Source organism: Rhipicephalus sanguineus, chromosome 11, assembly GCF_013339695.2.
Source record: "Rhipicephalus sanguineus isolate Rsan-2018 chromosome 11, BIME_Rsan_1.4, whole genome shotgun sequence".
Lineage (NCBI taxonomy): Eukaryota > Metazoa > Arthropoda > Arachnida > Ixodida > Ixodidae > Rhipicephalus > Rhipicephalus sanguineus.
This window is the reverse complement of record NC_051186.1, coordinates 121,640,496-121,661,394: the sequence shown is the minus strand read 5'-3', so window position 1 is coordinate 121,661,394 and position 20,899 is coordinate 121,640,496. Positions and strand designations below refer to the sequence as shown.

Sequence of the window (20,899 nt, the reverse complement as noted above, 5' to 3'; positions counted from 1 at the left end):
CTCTTGCAATACAAGGACTGCTTTTCGTCGTCGTCAAGAATTCGGCAGACTCCCATGGCAAAACATCGCATCATAACAGAGGAAAGCGCCAGACCACTCCGTCAGAGCCCGTACAGAGTTTCGACGCGAGAACGCGAGGCCGTGAAGAAACAGGTCGACGAAATGCTACGCGACGACATCGTCCAGCCGTCGAAGAGTCCGTGGGCATCCCCGGTGGTGCTAGTGAAGAAGAAGGATGGGACTCTACGTTTTTGCGTCGATTATCGTCGCCTGAACAAAGTCACGAAGAAGGACGTGTATCCCCTTCCCCGGATAGACGACACCCTGGATCGATTACACAACGCAAAGTACTTTTCGTCGATGGACCTAAAGACCGGTTACTGGCAAATAGAAGTCGACGAGAGAGACCGAGAAAAGACTGCTTTTATAACACCAGACGGCCTGTTCGAGTTCAAGGTCATGCCGTTTGGTCTTTGCTCGGCACCTGCGACTTTTCAAAGGGTTATGGATACAGTACTGGCCGGCTTGAAGTGGCAGACGTGTCTCGTGTACTTGGACGACGTCGTTGTGTTTTCCTCAAACTTCGACGAACACCTTCGGCGCCTTGAAGTTGTACTTCAAGCAATCAAGACCTCCGGACTCACCTTGAAGCCTGAAAAGTGCCGCTTCGCGTACGAGGAGCTCTTGTTCTTGGGTCACGTAATCAGTAAGGATGGTGTTCGCCCGGACCCACGGAAAACAGCAGCCATCGCTGACTTCCTGACGCCCACCGACAAGAAGGCCGTACGGCGTTTTCTCGGCTTGTGCGCCTATTACAGACGTTTCGTCAAGGAATTTTCACGGATCGCCGAGCCACTGACGCAACTCGCGAAGGCCGACGTCGAATTCAGGTGGGAAACGTCGCAAGTTCAAGCATTTCAAGAACTGAAACGACGCCTGCAGACGCCTCCCATACTTGCGCATTTCGACGAATACGCCGATACGGAAATCCACACCGACGCAAGCAGCGTAGGACTCGGCGCCGTCCTTGTGCAAAAGACCGACGGATTCGAAAGGGTCATCAGTTATGCTAGCCGGTCGCTATCAAAGGCAGAAATCAACTACTCCACAACAGAAAAGGAGTGCCTGGCCATCGTCTGGGCTACATCGAAGTTTCGCCCCTACCTCTACGGCCGGTTGTGAGCGACCACCACGCCTTGTGTTGGCTAGCTAACTTGAAGGACCCTTCAGGTCGCCTCGCACGGTGGAGCCTACGACTTCAAGAATTTGACATAACCGTCCTTTACAAGTCCGGAAGAAAAACACTCCGATGCTGACTGCCTGTCCCGCGCCCCCGTCGACCCACCGCCGCGGGACGACACGGAGGACGACTGCTTCTTGGGAACCATAAGTGCCGAAGACTTCGCCGAACGACAGCGAGCGGACCCAGAACTCAGGGGCCTTGTGGAATACCTCGAGGGCAGGACCACCGTTGTTCCCAATGTATTCACGCGAGGACTGACGTCGTTTTTCTTGCGCAACGGTGTTCTCCTTAAGAAGAACTTCTCGCCGCTTCGAGCCGATTCCCTTCTCGTAGTGCCCTCGACATTGCGATCAGAGGTCCTCCAGGCTCTGCATGACGACCCGACGTCTGGACACCTGGGTGTTTCTCGCACGCTCGCAAGAATACAGGAAAAGTACTACTGGCCGCGCCTTGTCGCCGACGTAACTCGCTACGTCAAGACCTGCCAGGACTGTCAGCGACGCAAGACACCGCCGACTAGGCCAGCCGGACTTCTGCAGCCTATCGAGCCACCTCGACGGCCGTTCCAGCAAATTGGGATGGACTTACTGGGGCCGTTCCCGACGTCCAATACCGGAAACAAATGGATCGTCGTAGCTACCGACTACCTCACCCGCTACGCCGAGACAAGGGCCCTACCTAGAGGCAGTGCCGCCGAGGTAGCAAAGTTCTTCGTTGAGAATATCCTCCTGCGTCATGGCGCCCCAGAGGTCCTCATCACCGACAGAGGTACGGCGTTTACTGCTGACCTAACTCAGGCAATACTGCGATACAGCCAAAAGCCACCGCCGGACCACAGCGTACCACCCACAGACCAATGGCCTCACCAAGCGGCTAAACAAGACCATCGCCGACATGCTGGCCATGTATGTCGACGTCGAACACAAGACGTGGGATGCCATCCTTCCGTATGTGACCTTCGCATACAACACGGCCATGCAAGAAACGACGCAAATGACGCCGTACAAGCTGGTCTACGGAAGGAGCCCGGCAACGACGCTCGACGCAATGCTACCAACCGCCACCGACGAAGACGACCTCGACGTAGCCGCCTATTTGCAACGCGCCGAGAAGCTCGACAGCTCGCCCGCCTGCGCATCAAGAACCAGCAGAGGGTCGACAGCCGTCACTATAATCTTCGACGACGCCACATGGAGTACCAACCCGGTGATGATTACATGATTATCACATGATGATTACACTTGCTACAATGTAACACTCACAAAGAAAAACATAGCTATGGCGAATTGATTAGGATACCTTTCTTGTTGTGAAATGCGTGATTGTTAACTTGCGCAGTTCTGTCATGCCTAAGCCCAACAAATGTAATCAAGTGAGTTCCTATTTGTAGCTGCTGTTTACATTAAAAAGCTGTGATGCCTCAAGTATCTAATTATTGGACAGGAAACGTGAAAATGTCAAAATTTTGTCATGAACAGGGAGTTTACAGAAGCCACAGAAGTTTTTCTGTCATATATATTTCTTTCCAAGTTCACTGTGAACAGCCATCTGTGTCCAATAGATTTCAATTGCAGCTCTTCATTTATATCCTAGTTTGTGAATTTGATGCAGTTTTTTTGCTGCTTACTTGACAAGTTCACTTCCTGAGTGGATTGTTATTTCTTGCTGTCAGTATTTGTCAGGAACATATATTTCTAAGTTTATACTTGTTTTCACTATAATTAACATATCTCATATGCACTTGTTTTGCAATTGCCTTAGGTGCGAGCCATAGCGGAAATAATTGCATCCGGGATTCAGCCCCTGCAGAACCTCAACGTTCTACAAAGACTGGATGAGTCAAAAAGAAGCGAGTGGGCTGTCCACTTTATTACCAAAGGCTTCAAAGGTAAGCGGTATTTCTGGACATGTGTTTTTACATGCATGCAATCTAACCTCAGAGCCTAGTTCATGTAGTTGTTAGAAGATGAACTTTGAATTGATGAGCACATGGATAACAAACCTATTGCTGGTTCCCACTGAATATTACTCACTGGAGCAACGTAGACCCCCCCCCCTCCTGGAAAAAATCCTGGCACTGCCCTTATTAGGATGTACGTACATATATATTTCTTTTGCCAGTGAAAGCCATTTGATAAAGCCACACTTTCTACCATGCTTATAAAGTGCTGTTAAGGTTTGTATTAGTGATGCCATAGTTATCTCAGTTACACTATGGTGCTAGCCTAAATTTCTAAGACACTATTTCTGAGTTGCTGAGTAATTAATTAGGAGTACAGTACTCTATAAAATGCTCTGACTGTCAACGGCTTATGAAGGACAGGAACCACAAGATTTTTTGTTCTTGAAACATTCTTCTGGAAAACTAGCTTCAGATTACCTGCAAAGTATTCCTGTAGCTTTGGGCTTCGTAAACATGTGGCCCATAGTTGGTCGTGCCAGGATGCCGAAATAGGAAGGTTGAAAGGCCAGCTGCAGGGAAATTTTAGGCTGTACACAAGCAGCACAGGTAGTTTTGTGCAGTGTAGATATAAAGATGCCTCCTTGCAAAATTTTTTAAGCTTGAAAGATGAGTGGGGGCATCTAGAAATGCTCAAAACAATAGCAGATTGTGACAATGAAGCTGAAAAAAAGAAAATGTCGCTTGGCATGACCTCTGAGCGGGCGCTGAAACATCTTGGAAGTGTCATGCCTGGACCTAGGTCTATACAGTTGTGCGAAAGTCAAATTTTAGTCTAAAGTAGAGTCAATTAGTACCTAATAATTTCAAAGCAAACATCTTGAATAGAGAGATTTGCATAAAGTCTTGATACAAGTGCTAGATGTTGAAAAATATTTTCAAAATTGGTTCTTCACTTGCTGGAAAAGGAGGGTTTAGTGTCTGTACTTATTTTGAAAGTTTCGTCATTCAGATAAATAACTGTATGCTGTGTCGTTATCTCCAAGAGTTATATACGCAGGTCTTTGCTCAGCATGTTGTGATTGGGGAGGTACTGGTTATACGCGGTAAAATTTGGAACATTTTAGAAGTTACCATAGTTTGCTCATATAACCCTCTTTAAATCCCCCACTTTTTTCAGGTCAAGATGTGTCGAGAGAGAGTACCAAACTTTCCCTTCGTGTCTTGCTTCACGGCAGTGCGTGGGATGCCTGAAAAGGTGGTTTCATGGCAGCGGCAGATGCATTGCCCTGAAACCACCTTTTCAGGTGGGTTTTACACATATATTTGTTCGTTGCGCACACTCCAAAAACTTCGCATACTAACAGCCGTGCTGAAGCAAACATTAAATGTTACAATATTCGATTCAGTGTTTGAAGATATCAAATATCTGCCCAAGTCAATATGTAATAGCGGCAATCACCAGCACAGGTCGGCAAAAAACGTGGAGCTCACTCAGACTCACTCATCAAAGATAGTTGCCCTTAGAGCGCACTCGAACTCAGACTTGCCAAAATGTTCCTCAACTGGACTCACTCGGACTCGGATTCACTGAAATTTTTCTCAGCCGGACTCGCTCGGACTCACTCAGACTCGCGGCTCTATCTGAGTCTGAGCAAGTCGACTCATGAGTCCGTTAGCATATAATTGGCTTCTTTTACCTTGGCGTCAATGCTCTTTAACATCAATATCTCGCATATTTAGTGCTCTACTTGGCGCATTTTGATCTCGAAACTTCAAATATGAGTTATCAGTGGTTGCAATCCAGTAAGGACATTTTTATTGAAAGTGGTGACTCACACTTTTTATCAAGAACTTCCTGCGAAAAAGTTCGCAGGGGGGGTCAACCTGCCCTCTCCCCCCCCCCTCCTTCTACGTAACTCAGGCCTCTGATTAATAAATATTGAGCTGGCGTATGCACGCTAGTGCTTTGAAGTATGTGCGAGTCGGCAGGGGTATAAATGTAAGCCGACATAAGGCTGATAGTAATGCTGAAGTTGTGTAGATAGAACCATAGGTCGGCAAAGAAGTGTGGAGCTCACTCAGACTCACTCAAGAAATATATTTTGCACTTAGGGTTCACTCAGACTGACCAAAACTTCCCTCTACCGGACTCAGTCGGACTCAGGCTCACTAAAATTTCTCTCAACCGGACTCACTCGGACTCAAGCTCACCAAAATATTACTCACCCAGACTCGCTCAGACTCAAACTCACGGCTCGATCTGAATCTGAGTGAGTCGACTCATGAGTGAGTTTGCCGACCTATGATCACCAGTGGCAAGCGCTATCTATTAAGGTGCTTTTTGAACGCTGCTAACAAGAAAACTATGCAATGACCAAGATTAGTTCAGTGGTATGTACTACCTACTAATAACGAATTAGCCAATGTTAAACTGTGTTGCAGTTGGATTTTAACATGATGGAACTTTCAGAAGAAATATTTGCATATCAATGTAGTGATTATTGGTGTTTGCTGCTTCATTGGTAAGGTTCAAGTGGCTTCACGTGATTGTTTCTTGCAACACTTTGGTGTAGCCCTGGAAGCCACTGTTTCCAAGACGGCTGGCAAGTACTGCGTTGGGGACGAAGTGACCATCGCAGATGCCTGCCTGGTGCCCCAGGTGTACAATGCAAACCGATTCAAGATCGACATGAGCCAGTTTCCCACGTTGTCCCGAGTCAGCAGTGCCCTGGAGAGCTTGCCCGCTTTCAAGGCAGCCCACCCCTCTCGTCAGCCGGACACACCCTCGGAATTGCGGGAAGCGAATTGAATGTGAGAATGTGTTAACCCTTTCGGACGCAACCTATGAAGCTCAGCCCGTCCCTAAATTCATCAGGTTTACACATTATTTCAATGCACTATTAATGTCGTAATACATTGATTCATGTCTTTTGTAGCAATTAAGATTAACTAACATGTAATTAAATATTTATTTATTTTGAAATCACTCATGTTCTGTTTTTGCATAAATAGAATCAAATCTCAGGCTAGAAATATAGTGCGATTCTGTTTTCGGGTATGCTCATTTTTAAAGAAGAAAGACTATACTTTTGACGTGGCCTGCAAAAAGCGGCACATCAGAATGAGAGTTGTAGTAGAGTGAGGTCGGCCTTTGATTTCTATGTGGAAGAAGGCAGCAGAGGTATGTCTCTGGTAATTGCTGGTTGAGCCTGTGGGAGAGAAGCTGGATGTGGAAGGGTGCACCTTCATGTTCTTGAATTTGCCTTTAATGAAACTAATTTAGATAAATGTTCCATCCTCCACCACCATTTGTTTCAATTTCTTCCACCGCAGAACCACAATTGAAGAATGCCTGCAGTACAAAGGGCCTGGATGGCACTTCACAACTTCCGATTCAAGAACCAAAATTTTCGACAAGGCCCGATGAAGGGGGTTTTGTAACACTTCTGAAAGTGCTTTAAGTTCTTGTCTATTTGTTCTGTCTCGAGAATCGGCGTTTGTTTTTGTTTTTATATACGGATGGTATTTTTTGATGTCGTGCAACTGTTGTAGGCATTTTCTAAGCTTTTCAAAGAATAAATAAGTATTTTCTAACGTACGTGCTTCCCCTTTGTCTCTTACGCTTTCTAGCTGATGCATCCACTGCATATCTGAATGTAATGGCAACCGGCAAAGCAGATTGGTTGGAGATTATACTACACTCGGACACAACCTAAGCGAAAATGTAGGCTCCCTTGCCATCCCCCTGTGAAAGACATTCGTGGTAGCTTATTTCCCATTGAACTGCAAGTAATGTGTCTCGGCTGATGTAAATACCACGCATATTAAAGGTTAAACGTTCGTTGTTACTACCTAAAACATTAAGTTTGGCTGAGCAGTGATGTCATAATTGTTGACTAAATTTGCAAGGGCATTCATGTTTCCGATCTAAAACCAGACACAAACGTGTGCCTGTATGGGAAATTCAACTACCTGAAACACTCGAGAAGCACTTGACATCATGAAAATGGGGAAACGCTATTGTATGGAGCATTAATGCTAAGCCTCTGTGGGAAGGACAGCGATGGCTGTGGGCGGAGCTGACATTTTTTCTTAGGTTGTAGCTGTCGAGCGAAAATCCTGCACATGTTTACAAGGGCACACCCTACTGAACTACACCATACTGCACTGTACACTGTTCCATATGGACGCCATTGTTTCCTGTCACTGTGTAAGATAACTCTTGGGCTCTGCCTAGTGTGTGTGGCCACGATGCCACACCACATTGGTGCGCCACACGCAGAGGGGCGCCATCTCTTGAAGGAGGCGGCAACCCTCGCCGTGAAACCATTAATTAGCTCCGGCTGCGCGCCGTTTACTGCCCAGCCACTGGCTTTTGAAAGAGCAAGTATATGGTGCCCTATCTGCCTTCAGAACGTGGCTGTGGGAAGTTACAAACAAAACTTCAGCATACTAGAATTTACAGCTTCAGTATTAGTGTGAACAGAGAGACACTAAGAAGGACTCGGAAGCAATGTTTTTTGCAGTTTGTTTTGTCCGTAGCTAGCGTATGTTATGCAGTCCTGTACAAAGGGTTGGCAGCCAAGGGTTGCATTCTTTTGACACTTCTGACTGGTTTCCCAGATATCTTGTTTCTTTCTCGCAATGATGCCCGGATGACCTCATTTGAGAGCTTGGATAGCGGCGCTGGCTTTTGGCTTAAGATCACTTGGAAAAAAAAAAGAAAAAGAAAAAAGAGGGTGACCTTATTTTTAGGTCTGGCGGTCCCATGCCGCCAATTTCCCACAGGGTGGGTGCCCTCCCAAGCGACTTTGAACTTCGTTCTGCCGAGCACCAGGCCGGAAGTGCGCTTGTCCCTATTTTACCGGTAGGTACCCGGCGGCAGCAATTCTCTGCCTCCCACAGCAGAGGCGGATGCTCAACTAGTTCACCAAAGCTGTGGTGGGTTAAGGTGCGCCCAGGGATCTTTGCAGAACCTTATGGGGCCACCTTTCGAGATGAGTACCCATTAACAACCGAGCGCCAGGTAGGTGTACTCCTCTACCCCTTTAGAAAAACCGGTGGGTTCCCGGTCGGCACTAGGAATCGAACCCGGTACCTCCCGCATTGGAAGCGGACGCTCAACCATGTAGCCACCGCTGCGGTTTAAAGAGGGTGACCTTATTTTTAGGTCTGGCGGTCTCATGCCACCAATTTCCCACAGGGTGGGTGCCCTCCCAAGCGACCTTGAACTTCGTTCTGCCGAGCACCAGGCCGGAAGTGCGCTTGTCCCTATTTTACCGGTAGGTACCCGGCGGCAGCAATTCTCTGCCTCCCACAGCAGAGGCGGATGCTCAACTATTTCACCAAGGCTGTGGTGGTTTAAGGTGCGCCCAGGGGTCTTTGCAGAACCTTATGGGGCCACCTTTCGAGATGAGTACCCATTAACAACCGAGCGCCAGGTAGGTGTACTCCTCTACCCCTTTTAGAAAAACAGGTGGGTTCCCGGTCGGCACTGGGAATCGAACCCGGTACCTCCCGGGTTCGAATGCGCCCTCTCTCCCCATAGGGAGAGGGCGCGACGCCGCGTCAAAAAGTCACGCGTTGACGTGCTGCAACGCGTACGTGTGTTCGGGCCTTTACGACAGTTGAGACCGTGGTGGAACGCTACCAGCACGGTAGCGTTCCACCACAGAACACGTGCCCTCCCCTAGTCGATTGCGTGTCCACCTGACGCATGCTCAGCAAATGCACTGGATTTCACATTTCCTTTTTTAACGTCATAATTGTGCTGTTTGAGACGCCGTTCAAAGTCACCAGTTTCACCGTCGTCACAATCCGTCCATGGGACAGCGTACACCACACCGGGGAACTTCACTTTGGGTAGTCTGTTCTTCACATTCACGAGTGAGTGTCACAGTTTCTGGTCTGGAACATGTTCCACCTGGACGTTGTATGAACGCAGAACACGTCTTAGGGCTTCGCTTATGGAAGGGATATTCGGTATCCCCGCGCGATTTTTACCAGAGGCAGCACAGGGCAATCGCGGACGTGCCATTTGTCGTTCGACAGCGTTCAAGGAGGAAGTCGGATAGCCACAGGCTGACAATTCCCGCCGCACCAAGCGTACATCGGCTGCGTAGTCTTCTTGTCTTGTGCAGGTTTTCTGCGCCCGTCGTAGAAGCGTAGAAACCACTGCCCTTTTGTGAGAAGCAGGTTGCATGCAGCAGGTTGCAGCAGGTTGCAAGGCCTTAGATGCCTCATCAAACGCGAAAATTGAGAGTCGGCGTCTACACGAATGATGCAAAAATCATCACGTGATGAGATCACCGAATGAGGTCATCAAGGCATCCCAGATAGCCAAAATTTGTGGCGTCACCATAAATTCTTCATGATGTCAATACGTCGTCACATAACATGAGGTTACGTGATGGCGTCATCACATGAGATCGTCGCTTGGTTAAAGGTGGGCCGATCACGGAAGCAGTGCGAAACCAGCTGAGGTGCAGAAAGCTTGTAATGCCTCCGATCGTGGAGGCAGTGGAAAACCACGTTACGTTCAAAAATATATCGGGGGGGGGGGGGGAGGGCAGGGGAGGATCAGTACATCGACTGAGAAGGAAACGAAGAAGGTGGCTTTCGCCTTGGAGTCGTCAAGGAGTCTGTGAGTTTTTTTTTAAGAGCGAAGCAGTTCTTGGTCGAGCATTTGATGTCCGGGATCCGTGGTAACGCTTGTGGGCATCATAGACGGGTATGCGCCACAGGCATTGGGTAAATCACACTACTCACCATTGGTCCACTAAAATTGAAGGCAACAGTTAGCCCAACAAACGGGTATGTGCCACAGAAATCTGTGCGGCCTATCAGAAAACTATCATCATCATAAACGCCTATGCGCCACGGAAATTCGGTAAATCCCAATACACACAACTTCCACTAAAGAGCCCAACAAATGGCATGTGCGTTACCACAGTCACACCACTGTCACGTGATACTTTATGGTTATAAAAGGTGGTGGCTCTACTACGACCTTAAATCTTGACAAATAGTGTTTAATACAAAGCAGTGATACAACATATCGGAGCATCTTAAGCGAAGGCTTCTAGTAAACCTGTGTATCAGAGTGGTATGGTCAAGATGCAATAAAAATATATTACCTCAGAGCCTAAACCTTAACACCTCAAAGCTTAACAAAGAGTGTTTAATGAAGAGCATTGATACAACATATCTGAAAGACTTGGAAAACATAGAAATGCGTTAGCCTGACGAAGGGAACGCCACCAGCTCATTTTTTTTCTAGGTGGGTTTGACCAGTTTCGCCGTTTCATCCGTATCCGCTAAGCGTAGCTGGTTGAACTTCTTTCTTTGCATCCATCCCTCACGGACAACACCGCCGACCCCGACGACGATGACGGAATTTCGGCGACACGGGGTCTTTGACGCCATCGCGTTAATGTTGCGTCAGCTATGACGCATGCCCCTTTCCTGTTATGGGTAGGCTGCAACTTTTCTGCCCTGCATTTTCTTTTTTCACATCACTTGCCATAGTTTTATATTTCCTTCTAACAGCCCAGTTATTGTGCTACATATTAAATGTGGGCACACGATTAATACTTGAAGATCGCCATTACCTCCAAAGCGTCACCGCTTACCTCCTGCCGCCCGATTCTTGGACTGTCACCTTTATTCGTTAAGGCATAAATCGATTCTTTTCGAATGGGGTGTTTTACAGGCAGGAGTTAACCCGACGAAGCAGTGGTTTATTTAGCACAAAGGCAAATACGAAGCAGGCCAGCAGTAGTAGTAGTAGTAGTATCCTCTACTGCATGGATCATACCCACTCAGGGGGATTGGCCAAGAAGTTGTCTTACAAAAAATTTTTTTTAAAAATATTTTGAGTATTGAATGCTGATGCCAATAAAAAGAATAAATAAATAAATAATAGCAATGAATATAAAAAAAAACACGTACGCATCAATGAAAGAGTGCAATAATAGTTTTTTAAACATACAGATCAGACACTTTAATCATTGTCCAGAATAGGAATTAGAATAAAAATAAGAAGAAGAAGAAGCACAATAATAATGAAAATAATATCAAAACTTTTTTTTCTGTTATAATAATACTTATACAAGCGGCAATTTAAAGCCGTATTCGTTTTGTTTCGCGAAGGTAGCTACACACGGCATCAAACGCATTTCTGTGGCTGAAGCCCAGAGTTGAAGCACCGAAGGTAAGCACATTGTCAATTGTGAAGTGCAGCCCCAGGTTAGCGAATGGGATATCAAGAAGTCTTTTTCTGAGTAATCTGTATCTGCGACATGATAAGAAGTAGTGCTCTATTGATTCCATTTCTAAACAAAAATGACATAGGGGCGATATCGCCAGACCAGCCCTGTGTGAATATAGATTTAACGGGGGCACACGACATCGTAGTCTAGTTACTAATACTTCCAATTGTCTAGTAGGACACCATTGGATCTTCCACAGAAATTTTAAATGACTAAATTCTGTCCTAGCTGTTATTGATTACATGGCGTCTGCACGAAGTGAAAATGTTCTATATCTAATCGCAGTTACACTGGCCACTACAGGAAGGACAGGAACAATTGGTCCATTCAATGCAGCTCGCGCTAGTGAGTCAGCCCTTTTATTTAATTCTAATCCAGAGGGGCCAGGCACCCATAATAATTTTAAGAGCTTCAACTGTGGAGGAATTAGCGTCAGGAACGTCTTTAGGGCAGTTGATTTTGATGAAGCCGTAAGGGACGTGCATACTGACATGGAGTCTGTTATTATTATTGCGCTATGGGCGTTCAAAGCTAATTTACGCAGGGCTAGAATAATTGCCAAGAGTTCAGCTTCAAAAATGGGGGTGAAGTCCGGTAGTCTTAATGAAAATGACCAGCCAAGCGAAGGGGAGTAAATGCCTACTCCTGCCTTTTCGTCTATTACTGAAGCGTCTGTGGCTACTACATTATTTGTTTCCACGTGTGCAAGGTAATCTTGTAGCCGGCTATTTAATACCCTGTATGGTTGAAATTTAGGTTTAGAGGGGAAAATCTCATCATATTCTATCTTTAGGTTCTGATTGGACACATTTGCTGCAGGCACATCTCGAATTTTCACGTTTATTCGGTCTAGCTGCTTCTGAACAATAATAATCTGTGGTCTACGAAAACGTGGCCAATGAGCAAGAAAAAAGGAGTCTTGGTTTTTTATAAAAGCATATTCAGATAGTATTAACGGACAGCTATAAAATTTTAAAAATGCCTGCACCGTTAGGATGCGGAATCGACAAGGCAATGTTGGCAATCTAGCTTCCTGGTACATAACATTGTTAGCTACAAACCTAGGGAGCCCTAGACATAATCGCAAGGCTTCTCGCTCCAGCAGAATCAGAGGCTTAAGTTTGTAAGCAGGGCCACCTGAGAACAATACACACCCAAATTCTAGTATTGGGCGCATGTACATTTTATATATCATCACCATTGTGTCCCTACGTAATCCTTATCGTCTGCTGCTCAGTCTGCGTAGTATGCCTAAGGTACTTTGTGCCTTAGATGCAATACTTTCTATGTGAGGAGTCCAGCTTAGCTTGCCATTATAAATTATCCCCAAATATTTAAGCGACTCAACCTGTGGAATGGGCTCTTGTTTATAACATATTGAAATTGAGATGGGGTCTGTTAATGGAAATATTAACAGTGCGCTTTTATTTACATTTAAGGTCATGCAAATTGTCTCTAGCCATATCTCTAGCACATTTATATATGTCTGCAATTTTTTACATAAAGAATGAATGTCACTATCTGCCGCGAAGAATGCAATATCGTCTGCATAAATATATGTTTGCACGTCCTGACAAGTGGGGATTGAGCTCATTAATATGTTAAATAATACAGGAGACAAGACTGCTCCTTGGGGGACTCCGCGAGTCTGTTTAAACTTTGACGATGCGCTTCCATCCTTAAAACAATAAAATTCTCTAGCCTTCAAAAATTCCCTCAGCCATGCAATCATATATTGTGGTAGATTGTGGCTCTGTAAGATGTCCAATAATACTGAATGTTCCACACTGTCATATGCTTTGGCTATATCTAGTGTCACTAGAGAAGCGTGTTGCCTTCTTTTTCGAGCAATCTGCGTGTGCACACCATATTGAGCACTCTGCTCTAAAACCAATTTGATTTGGATTTAGTACTACGTTTTCTGCCAGCCAGACTGTAATTCTTTTATGTAACACCCTAGTATTTTTATGAGTATTTTTATGAGTATTTTTATGAGTTTTACCATATTCAATGTAAGAGAAGTAGGTCGTATATTTTCTATGTTATAGCCTAATCCTTGTCGTTTTTCTATCGGAATTATTTTAGCTAGTTTCCAATCGTATGGAATCCAGGTGTAATTTAACGAACAATTCACAGTGTTTAGGAGGCAACATGGTGACAATTTGAATAGTATTGTTATCATATTAACTGTAATTTCATCCGGACCTGGAGCTGACTAGGGCAAATCTTGAATCACCTGAGCCAATTCTTCCAATGTAACTTTGGCAAAATCTGTCATTAACGCTGGTATTTGCAAACTGTACGGCTTAGTTGATGTAAATCGACACTCCAGTCCTCTACCTATAACTTCCAAAGATTTCTTCATTTCCTCTGACGACATAATTTCATAATCTATGTTAGTTGGAGATGTCAGAATTTTACGCAATCTCATAAATCTAAACAGCGCATTTTTATTCTTAGGTTTTGACAGGTAATCATAGTGTTTCCTATCATATTCCTCTTTAGCTAAAGAAACTGTGCGTTTAAAATTTGCAGCGTAAAACTTGTAATCAGACCATTTTTGGGGGCACTGGTTATACAGAAGTTTTTTCCTAGCTGCCTGTCGTCGTCGGAAATCACGTGCACAGTTTGAATTCCACCAAGGACTATGGGTGGTACTCTTTACAGTTTCGACAACAAATTCTGCCTTTTTGTACGTTCTTTTTATCAATGCACTTAGTCTCATAGCTTTTGTGTCTTCTCGTTCTTCAGAATGGGTGGTCAAAGCAGTTTCTAGATCTTTTTTAAATTTGCTATAATTAATAAATACTCGAGTCTGAGAACATGACGGTGTTATTGTGCAAACAATCTCAAACATCACTGGCAAGTGATCGCTGTTGGTGGCACACTCCAAGGCTGTCCATGATACACTAGTGAGTGACGAACTCACAAAGCTTACATCCAAGGCTGAGCGAGATCGATGACAAATAAATGTAGGCTTTCGAGAATTCAGGCAACGCAGGTTGTTATCTGCTGTCCACTCCCACAATCGTTTACCACACCGATCAGTGCGAAAACCCCAACACGTATGGTGCGAGTTAAAATCGCCCACCACAATTTTATCCTTACAAATAGATGTTACTGCGGCGTCCAAGCATCGAGTTTCTTGCACACCTGTAGGGAAGTACGCATTGACTAACAAGAGGGGCTGGCATCCTGGCAACGTTATTTCCAGAGCAAAAAAATCACAGTATATCCACGGAGTGAATGATGATGAGTGGGCGAAGCTGCGGAGGTTCATCGGTAAACCGTGAATCTTCCGTGAATTCTGCCCAGTACATCATCACCGACGTGAGATCGGGCGCGTTTATACTAAAGGTTCGATGAGTTATGACGACTTGCAGCGCACTTTAATTTTACATGTACGCTGTGAATTTTCATTGTTTAGAAAACCATTGCTTAGAAAACATCTGGCGTCTTTCGTTAAGCAGCTGGCGTCTTTTCGTTTTGCTTTAGAAACATCTGGCGTTCTTTCGTTTTGCTTTTACAAAACATCTGGCGTCTTTCGTTGGTTTATTTTATCAATCAACAGCGTTTTGAACAAAATTTTTATTGTTTAATCACGCACAGGAGAAATCTCACCAGGCACTACCTTGGAGGTAAAGAATGGCTGCTAATGGGAATGAGAGACAGAAGAAGTCGGCTTTTAGCTAACGCTGCGAATTTTTTATTGTTCAACAACGCACAGGAAAAATCTCCCACCGGCACCAGCTTGCAGGTCAAAGCGTAAGACTAGTTACATACTACGCTACGAGGGACGAACGGGTGCCGCTATAAGGAGCTTCGCCCCTAAAATTTCGCTTTCAGGTGACATATGCTTATATGCAATTTTCGCCTTGAGACTTATTCTATTATTGATAAAAAATGCCAGACCTCCGCCTTTCGAAGGGCGATCTAGACGGAAAGATCTGAATCTATTTAATCGAAAAGACTGATTCATTGAAAGCCAGGTTTCTTGTGGAGCAATGATATCTGGAGTGAATTTCGATGCCAAATATATATCAAATCAGTTACAGCTGAGTGAATGGATCGGCAATTCCAGTGAAGAATTTTAAGTGACCCTATGGTTTCGCTAAGATGGACTCGGCTACTGCCTTGCTTAAGATACTTTCTTTTAGAAAATGGGCTTTAGACAGGGTATCTTTCTGGTACTTTTTAGTCTTTGAGTTGATTGGTGTAGTACCTTTTTTAGCTAAAGGGGATCGAGGGCGCTTTAGCGATCGGGGATCCGTCTCCATCTCATCTGAGTCCTGCACGTCATCCCCGATGACCTCCCTTTGATACGGTTTGGCTTCGGCAGATGCACCTACAGACTGAACACCTTGAGACGAGACATTAGAGACTGCCTCCTTTTAAGGTCCTGAACTCTCACTATTTTGAGGTGTGAGGCTCAAATTATCCGCTGAGCCTAATATTTGGGCCATCTGGTTCGTTAGTATTTGGGCTAATGACTCACAAAGGTTCTCAGCGAGACGTTCCATTGCCTTTTCCATTGCCTTCTCGATAGCTTCTGCCATTGAAACGGAGAGAGACGCTTCCATTGATGGAATATGGCGGGCTGTAACACCAGCATAACCTTGTGTGCGTGCCTGTATTTCAGCTATTGCTTCCTTACGAGAACAGCGTCTTTGTTCAGTTATCTCGAGAACTTGCAGCTCACGTGCCTTTGCAGAACAGCTTGAACAATCTGCAGCATGAGGTTCGTTACATAGGCAACACCTTTCTTCCTTGCTTTGACACTCACTAGCATTGTGATCCTCCCCACATACTCTACACCTGACAGCGGACCTGCAACCTTGTATGGTGTACCCATAACGCCAGCACTTTACGCATTGGAGAGGGCGAGGGGAAAGAGGTTCGACTCTGTAAATTAGAGGCCATGCCTTAATTTCTGATGGCCGCACTGACACTGCAAATGTCACGATGACGGACTCCGTTGGTATTTTGTTCTTGTCAACCACACGTCCGCATCGGTACTCTGAAATAACACTTGCTGGAGAAAACAATTCTAGTACTTCAGATGGTGTCATGTTGGCATGTCGGAAGGCATGTTCACAGTACGTCGTCTTCCTCTTCTCCCTTGCTCGAGCCCCGTGTCCACTACCCCGTGTCCACAGCCTTCATTACAGTCACTCCCGAGCAATGAGGAGAAGTTGAGGAAAGGGAGCCAACCTGGCGACCTAGAGCAAGTGTACGCAGAGGGGTCATGGTAGTGCCTGAACCGAGAGACGTGCACGATTTCTTGTCCTCGACGACGCTTGTCCGCAGATGCGTCCAGCGGCTCTACGAGGTAATTGACCGGTGACGTTTGGCGTACTACCGCCCAACTGCTCAGCAATCCAGCTCTTATCCTCCCCCTTCCCTTTCCATCACCACCTGGCTCGTCTGGATCGGCGCCGAAGGGGAAGAACAGCGTCGACTGGTCGCGCAGGTGATCGAAATGCTCGGCCTGGGAATTTGGCTGAATAAAAGTCTACTACTACTACTACTACTACTACTACTACTACTACTACTACTACTACTACTACTACTACTACTACTACAACAACAACAACAACTACTACTACTACCCGATAGGGACCACGGTACCTCGAAGAAAGCCTGTGGGAGAGTCCCGGAGGAGTCGACGGAATCCATAACCACACCAATACGTTAGGAGCAAAGCACGAAGGCGTAGTTGAGGCATCATGGCGAAGTTTTTGGCGCGTCTGGTCTTGTGACGTGAACGCACGAGCAAGCTGGCGACATTCTTCAGCATGTGCAGCTGCTCGTGAGACAGTTGTCAACTCTGAAGGGTCCGGCCGATAAGGAAGAATTGTGTCCATTGTGGATAATGGTTCGCGTTCATAAAGAAGAAAGAAAGGCGAAAATCCAGTGGTGCTCTGCGTTGCGGTGTTATAGGCACACGTGACGAAAGGCAACATGCTATCCCAATTGTAGTGGTCGTATGAAGCGTACATGGCCAGCATATCACCAAGTGTACGATTGAAACGCTCTGTCATTCCATTAGTTTGCGGGTGATATGCCGTGTTGGTGCGGTGTATCACGCGGCACTCGCTCAACAACGCTGTAATAGCGTCGAAGAGAAAAACTCGGCCGTGGTCGCTTAGTAACTCCCGAGGCGCTCCATGCCTTAAGATGAGGTTTTGCAGTATGAAACTGGCAACGTCTCTTGCGGTAGCAGAAGTTAATGCAGCTGTTTCAGTGTACCGCGTAAGGTGATCGACAGCGACAATGACCCAGCGGTTGCCGCCTGAACTGTAGGAAAGAGGACCATAGTAGAGGTCGATGCCGGCGCGATCAAAAGTTCGGGCGGGACATGGTAATGGCTGCAAGGGACCTGTTGTATGTTGACCGGGCGTTTGCGTCGTTGGCACAGAGGGCAAGACCTGATGTTCAGGCGAACGAAACGGTACATACCGGGCCAGTAGTACCGAAGCTGAAAGCGAGTGTATGTCATTAACACACCGGCGTGACCACATTGGGGGTCGTTGTGGAGCGTGGCGCAGAAGTCAGATCGGAGATGTCGGGGAATAACAAGCCACCATTTAGGGCCGATGGAGTTGTAGCTGTGGCGGCAAATCAGGATATTCCGAACAGCGAAATGTTGCGCTTGGCGGCGAAGCGTCCGGGAAATGGCCGTGCGGTTTGAGAGAAAGTCCAAAAGCGATGATAGCCAAGGGTCTTGCGTTGCTCGGAAGGCATGTCAGAATCGTTGATGGTCATGGCATCGCTCGTGGGGATAGATGAGCAGACAGGCTCAGGAGCCAACGGTGAGCGGGATAGGGCATTGGCGTCGGAATGCTTCCGGCCAGAGCGATAAACAACGCGGATGTCTAATTCCTGTAAGCGTAATGCCCTCTGAGCGAGCCGACCATTCGGATCTTTAGCGAGGATAAGCAGCATAGCGCATGATGGTCAGTCACAATGTCAAACGGACGTCCATATAAATAGGTGCGAAATTTTCCGATGGCCCAAATAATGGCAAGACAATCTTCTTCACTAACACAGTAGTTCTCGGCTTTGGTGAGGGTACGGCTGGCATAGGCAACGATTTACTCGTCAAATCCGTGCTGGCGTTGGGCATATATTGCCACGTACGTTTCTGATCACTTTTGCTGCATTCGCCCACAAAGGCTGTCGGCAACGCTCAGCGCAAACCGCGCCTCATTCTTCGAGAAGCTTCACGATTGTTGTAGATGATTTTGTTAAGATTGCGCGCAAGACGCGAACGCTGGAGCTCATTCTAGAGATTGCGCAACCACCAGCGATATCGCTGGAAAGTTCGATAGCGCCTGTATATAAGCCGACGCGCTTGACCGCTTGTCAGTTGATCGACGGACGACGCCCTGTTCGCCGCTATCATTGTACAGCGTGTATTGCTGTAGTGCTAGTTCTGATTTTCCGGCCACAAGTTCGGCCAAATAAACAGTTTCATCCTGCAAACGCCGACTGCTGTCTTCGTCGACGTCACGACCACGTGACATCTGGTGGAGGTGCTGCTTCTTCAATGATCCGGACGCCCCCGCGAAGCGCTGACCCAAGCCCAAGCCGCGAAGAGGACGGCAGCAAAGAAAACCCGGATCGTCGAACAAGCCGCAGGCAGAAGGGACTGCAGCCAGAGCACGGGCTCCTTCCCGAACAAACCAGGCAGCCCCAGGTCACAACACCCACCGCAGCGACAATGACCGACCCCGTGCAGCCTGCGCCGATCCTGCTCCGGCAGCCCAAGGAGCCGCCAACCTTCCGCGGGTCGTCATTCGAAGACCCGGACACCTGGCTCGAGACTTTCGAAAGGGTCTCAACATTCAACAACTGGGACTCCGAGGACAAGCTGCGTCACGTTTACTTTTACCTTGAAGACGCAGCAAGGACCTGGTTCGAGAATCGGGAGTCCACTCTTCAAACTTGGGACGCCTTTCGAAGCGCTTTCCTGCAGACGTTTGCAAGCGTCGTTCGAAAGGAAAGGGCCGCAACCTTGCTGGAGACACGGGTTCAGCTCCCGAACGAAAGCGTGACCATCTTCGTGGAAGAAATGACCCGGCTATTCCGCCACGCTGACCCCAATATGCCTGAAGAGAAGAAGGTTCGTTTCCTCATGCGAGGAGTAAAGGAACAGCTCTTCGCTGGACTTATGAGGAATCCACCGAATACCGTCCAGGAATTCGTCTCAGAAGCCACGACCATCGAGAAGACGCTCGAAATGCGCACCCGCCAATATAATCGCCGATCAATCCAAGACAGCCCCGCTGTTCATGCGCTCGGCTCCGACGACCTGCGTGAAACAATCCGAGTGATCGTGCGAGAGGAACTGCGCAAGCTGTTGCCCTCACCCCAGCCTCAAGTGGACTCCATCGCAGACGTCGTTCGAGAAGAAATCCAGCAATCGCTGGGCACCCTTGAACCGCCACAGCCTCAGCCGCAAGCCTTGAGCTACGCCGCTGCCGACCGACGCTACGCTCCCCCGCCGCGCCCGCGTCAAGACACCGCATCGACGCAGTTCCGTCGCCAGACCCCGCCGCAATCATCGACGCCCTACCGCCCACCTGGCGGCCAGCCCTACACCCCGAGGAAGACCGACGTTTGGCGCGCCCCTGACAACCGCCCGCTCTGCTACCACTGCGGGGAGGCCGGCCACACGTACCGCCGCTGCCAGTACCGACAGATGGGACTGCGCGGATTCGCTATCAACGCGCCGCGCCCGCAGCCAGGCGAACGGCCGCGCGACATCAACGACTACCTCACCGGAAGACAGTGGCAAGAACGACGAGCTTCCCGCTCGCCGTCGCCCGGCCGCTACATGTCACCGCACCGCCGGCAGTACACTGGCCCAAACCGGGGTCGGTCGCCTAGCCCGTATCCGGAAAACTAAGGGCAGCAACCGATGGAGGTGCGGTTGCTGAACGACGAAACGTTGAAGATCCTCCGCCGTCGACGACGACGCCGCGACGAAGTTCCGAGCCCCCGCCGCACGCCGAACGACGTCCTGACGACGAAACTTTGCGACCCGTGGAAGCAGACCTGACGACGCAACGCGGAAGCAGCGGTGCAAACCGACGTAGCCGTGACCCGACGCCGCGACGTACACGCAACGCAAGACGGCGGACTAGCGACCTCGACGTACTATTCGACGGACACAACGTTACCGCTCTCGTCGACACTGGGGCCGACTATTCCGTCGTCAGTGGGTCATTCGCCGCGAAGTTGAAGAAAGTTAGGACTGCTTGGGAAGGTCCTGAAATCCGCACCGGTGGAGGTCATTTGATAACGCCGGCTGGAGTCTGCAGAGCAAGAGTCAGCATCAGTGACCGAACCTATCCTGCGAGCTTTCTTATCCTGCAGTACTGTTCCAGGGACGTGATACTTGGGATGGACTTCCTAAGTGAACACGGTGCCGTAATAGACCTGAGATCTGAGTCAATAACACTAACCTCAGAAAAAGCG

The 20,899-nt window shown here is 47.6% G+C and overlaps 1 protein-coding gene across 11 annotated transcripts in view; it reads left to right on the top strand.

The window, feature by feature from the left end:
• LOC119373308 (maleylacetoacetate isomerase) overlaps positions 1-6,744 on the top strand; it is a 125,200-nt gene extending 118,456 nt beyond the window's left edge. For 10 of the 11 annotated variants that reach the window (XM_049411297.1, XM_049411296.1, XM_049411294.1 and 7 more), the window contains exons 6-8: positions 3,005-3,131; positions 5,720-5,957; positions 6,480-6,744. In XM_049411297.1, the coding sequence (XP_049267254.1) occupies positions 3,005-3,131; positions 5,720-5,955 (363 nt within the window). In that variant the 3' untranslated portion in view covers positions 5,956-5,957; positions 6,480-6,744. Of the gene's footprint in view, positions 1-3,004; positions 3,132-5,719; positions 5,959-6,479 lie in introns of those variants that run through there. The other variant, XM_049411291.1, reaches the window with a different exon arrangement.
• Positions 6,745-20,899: the final 14,155 nt, after the last annotated feature.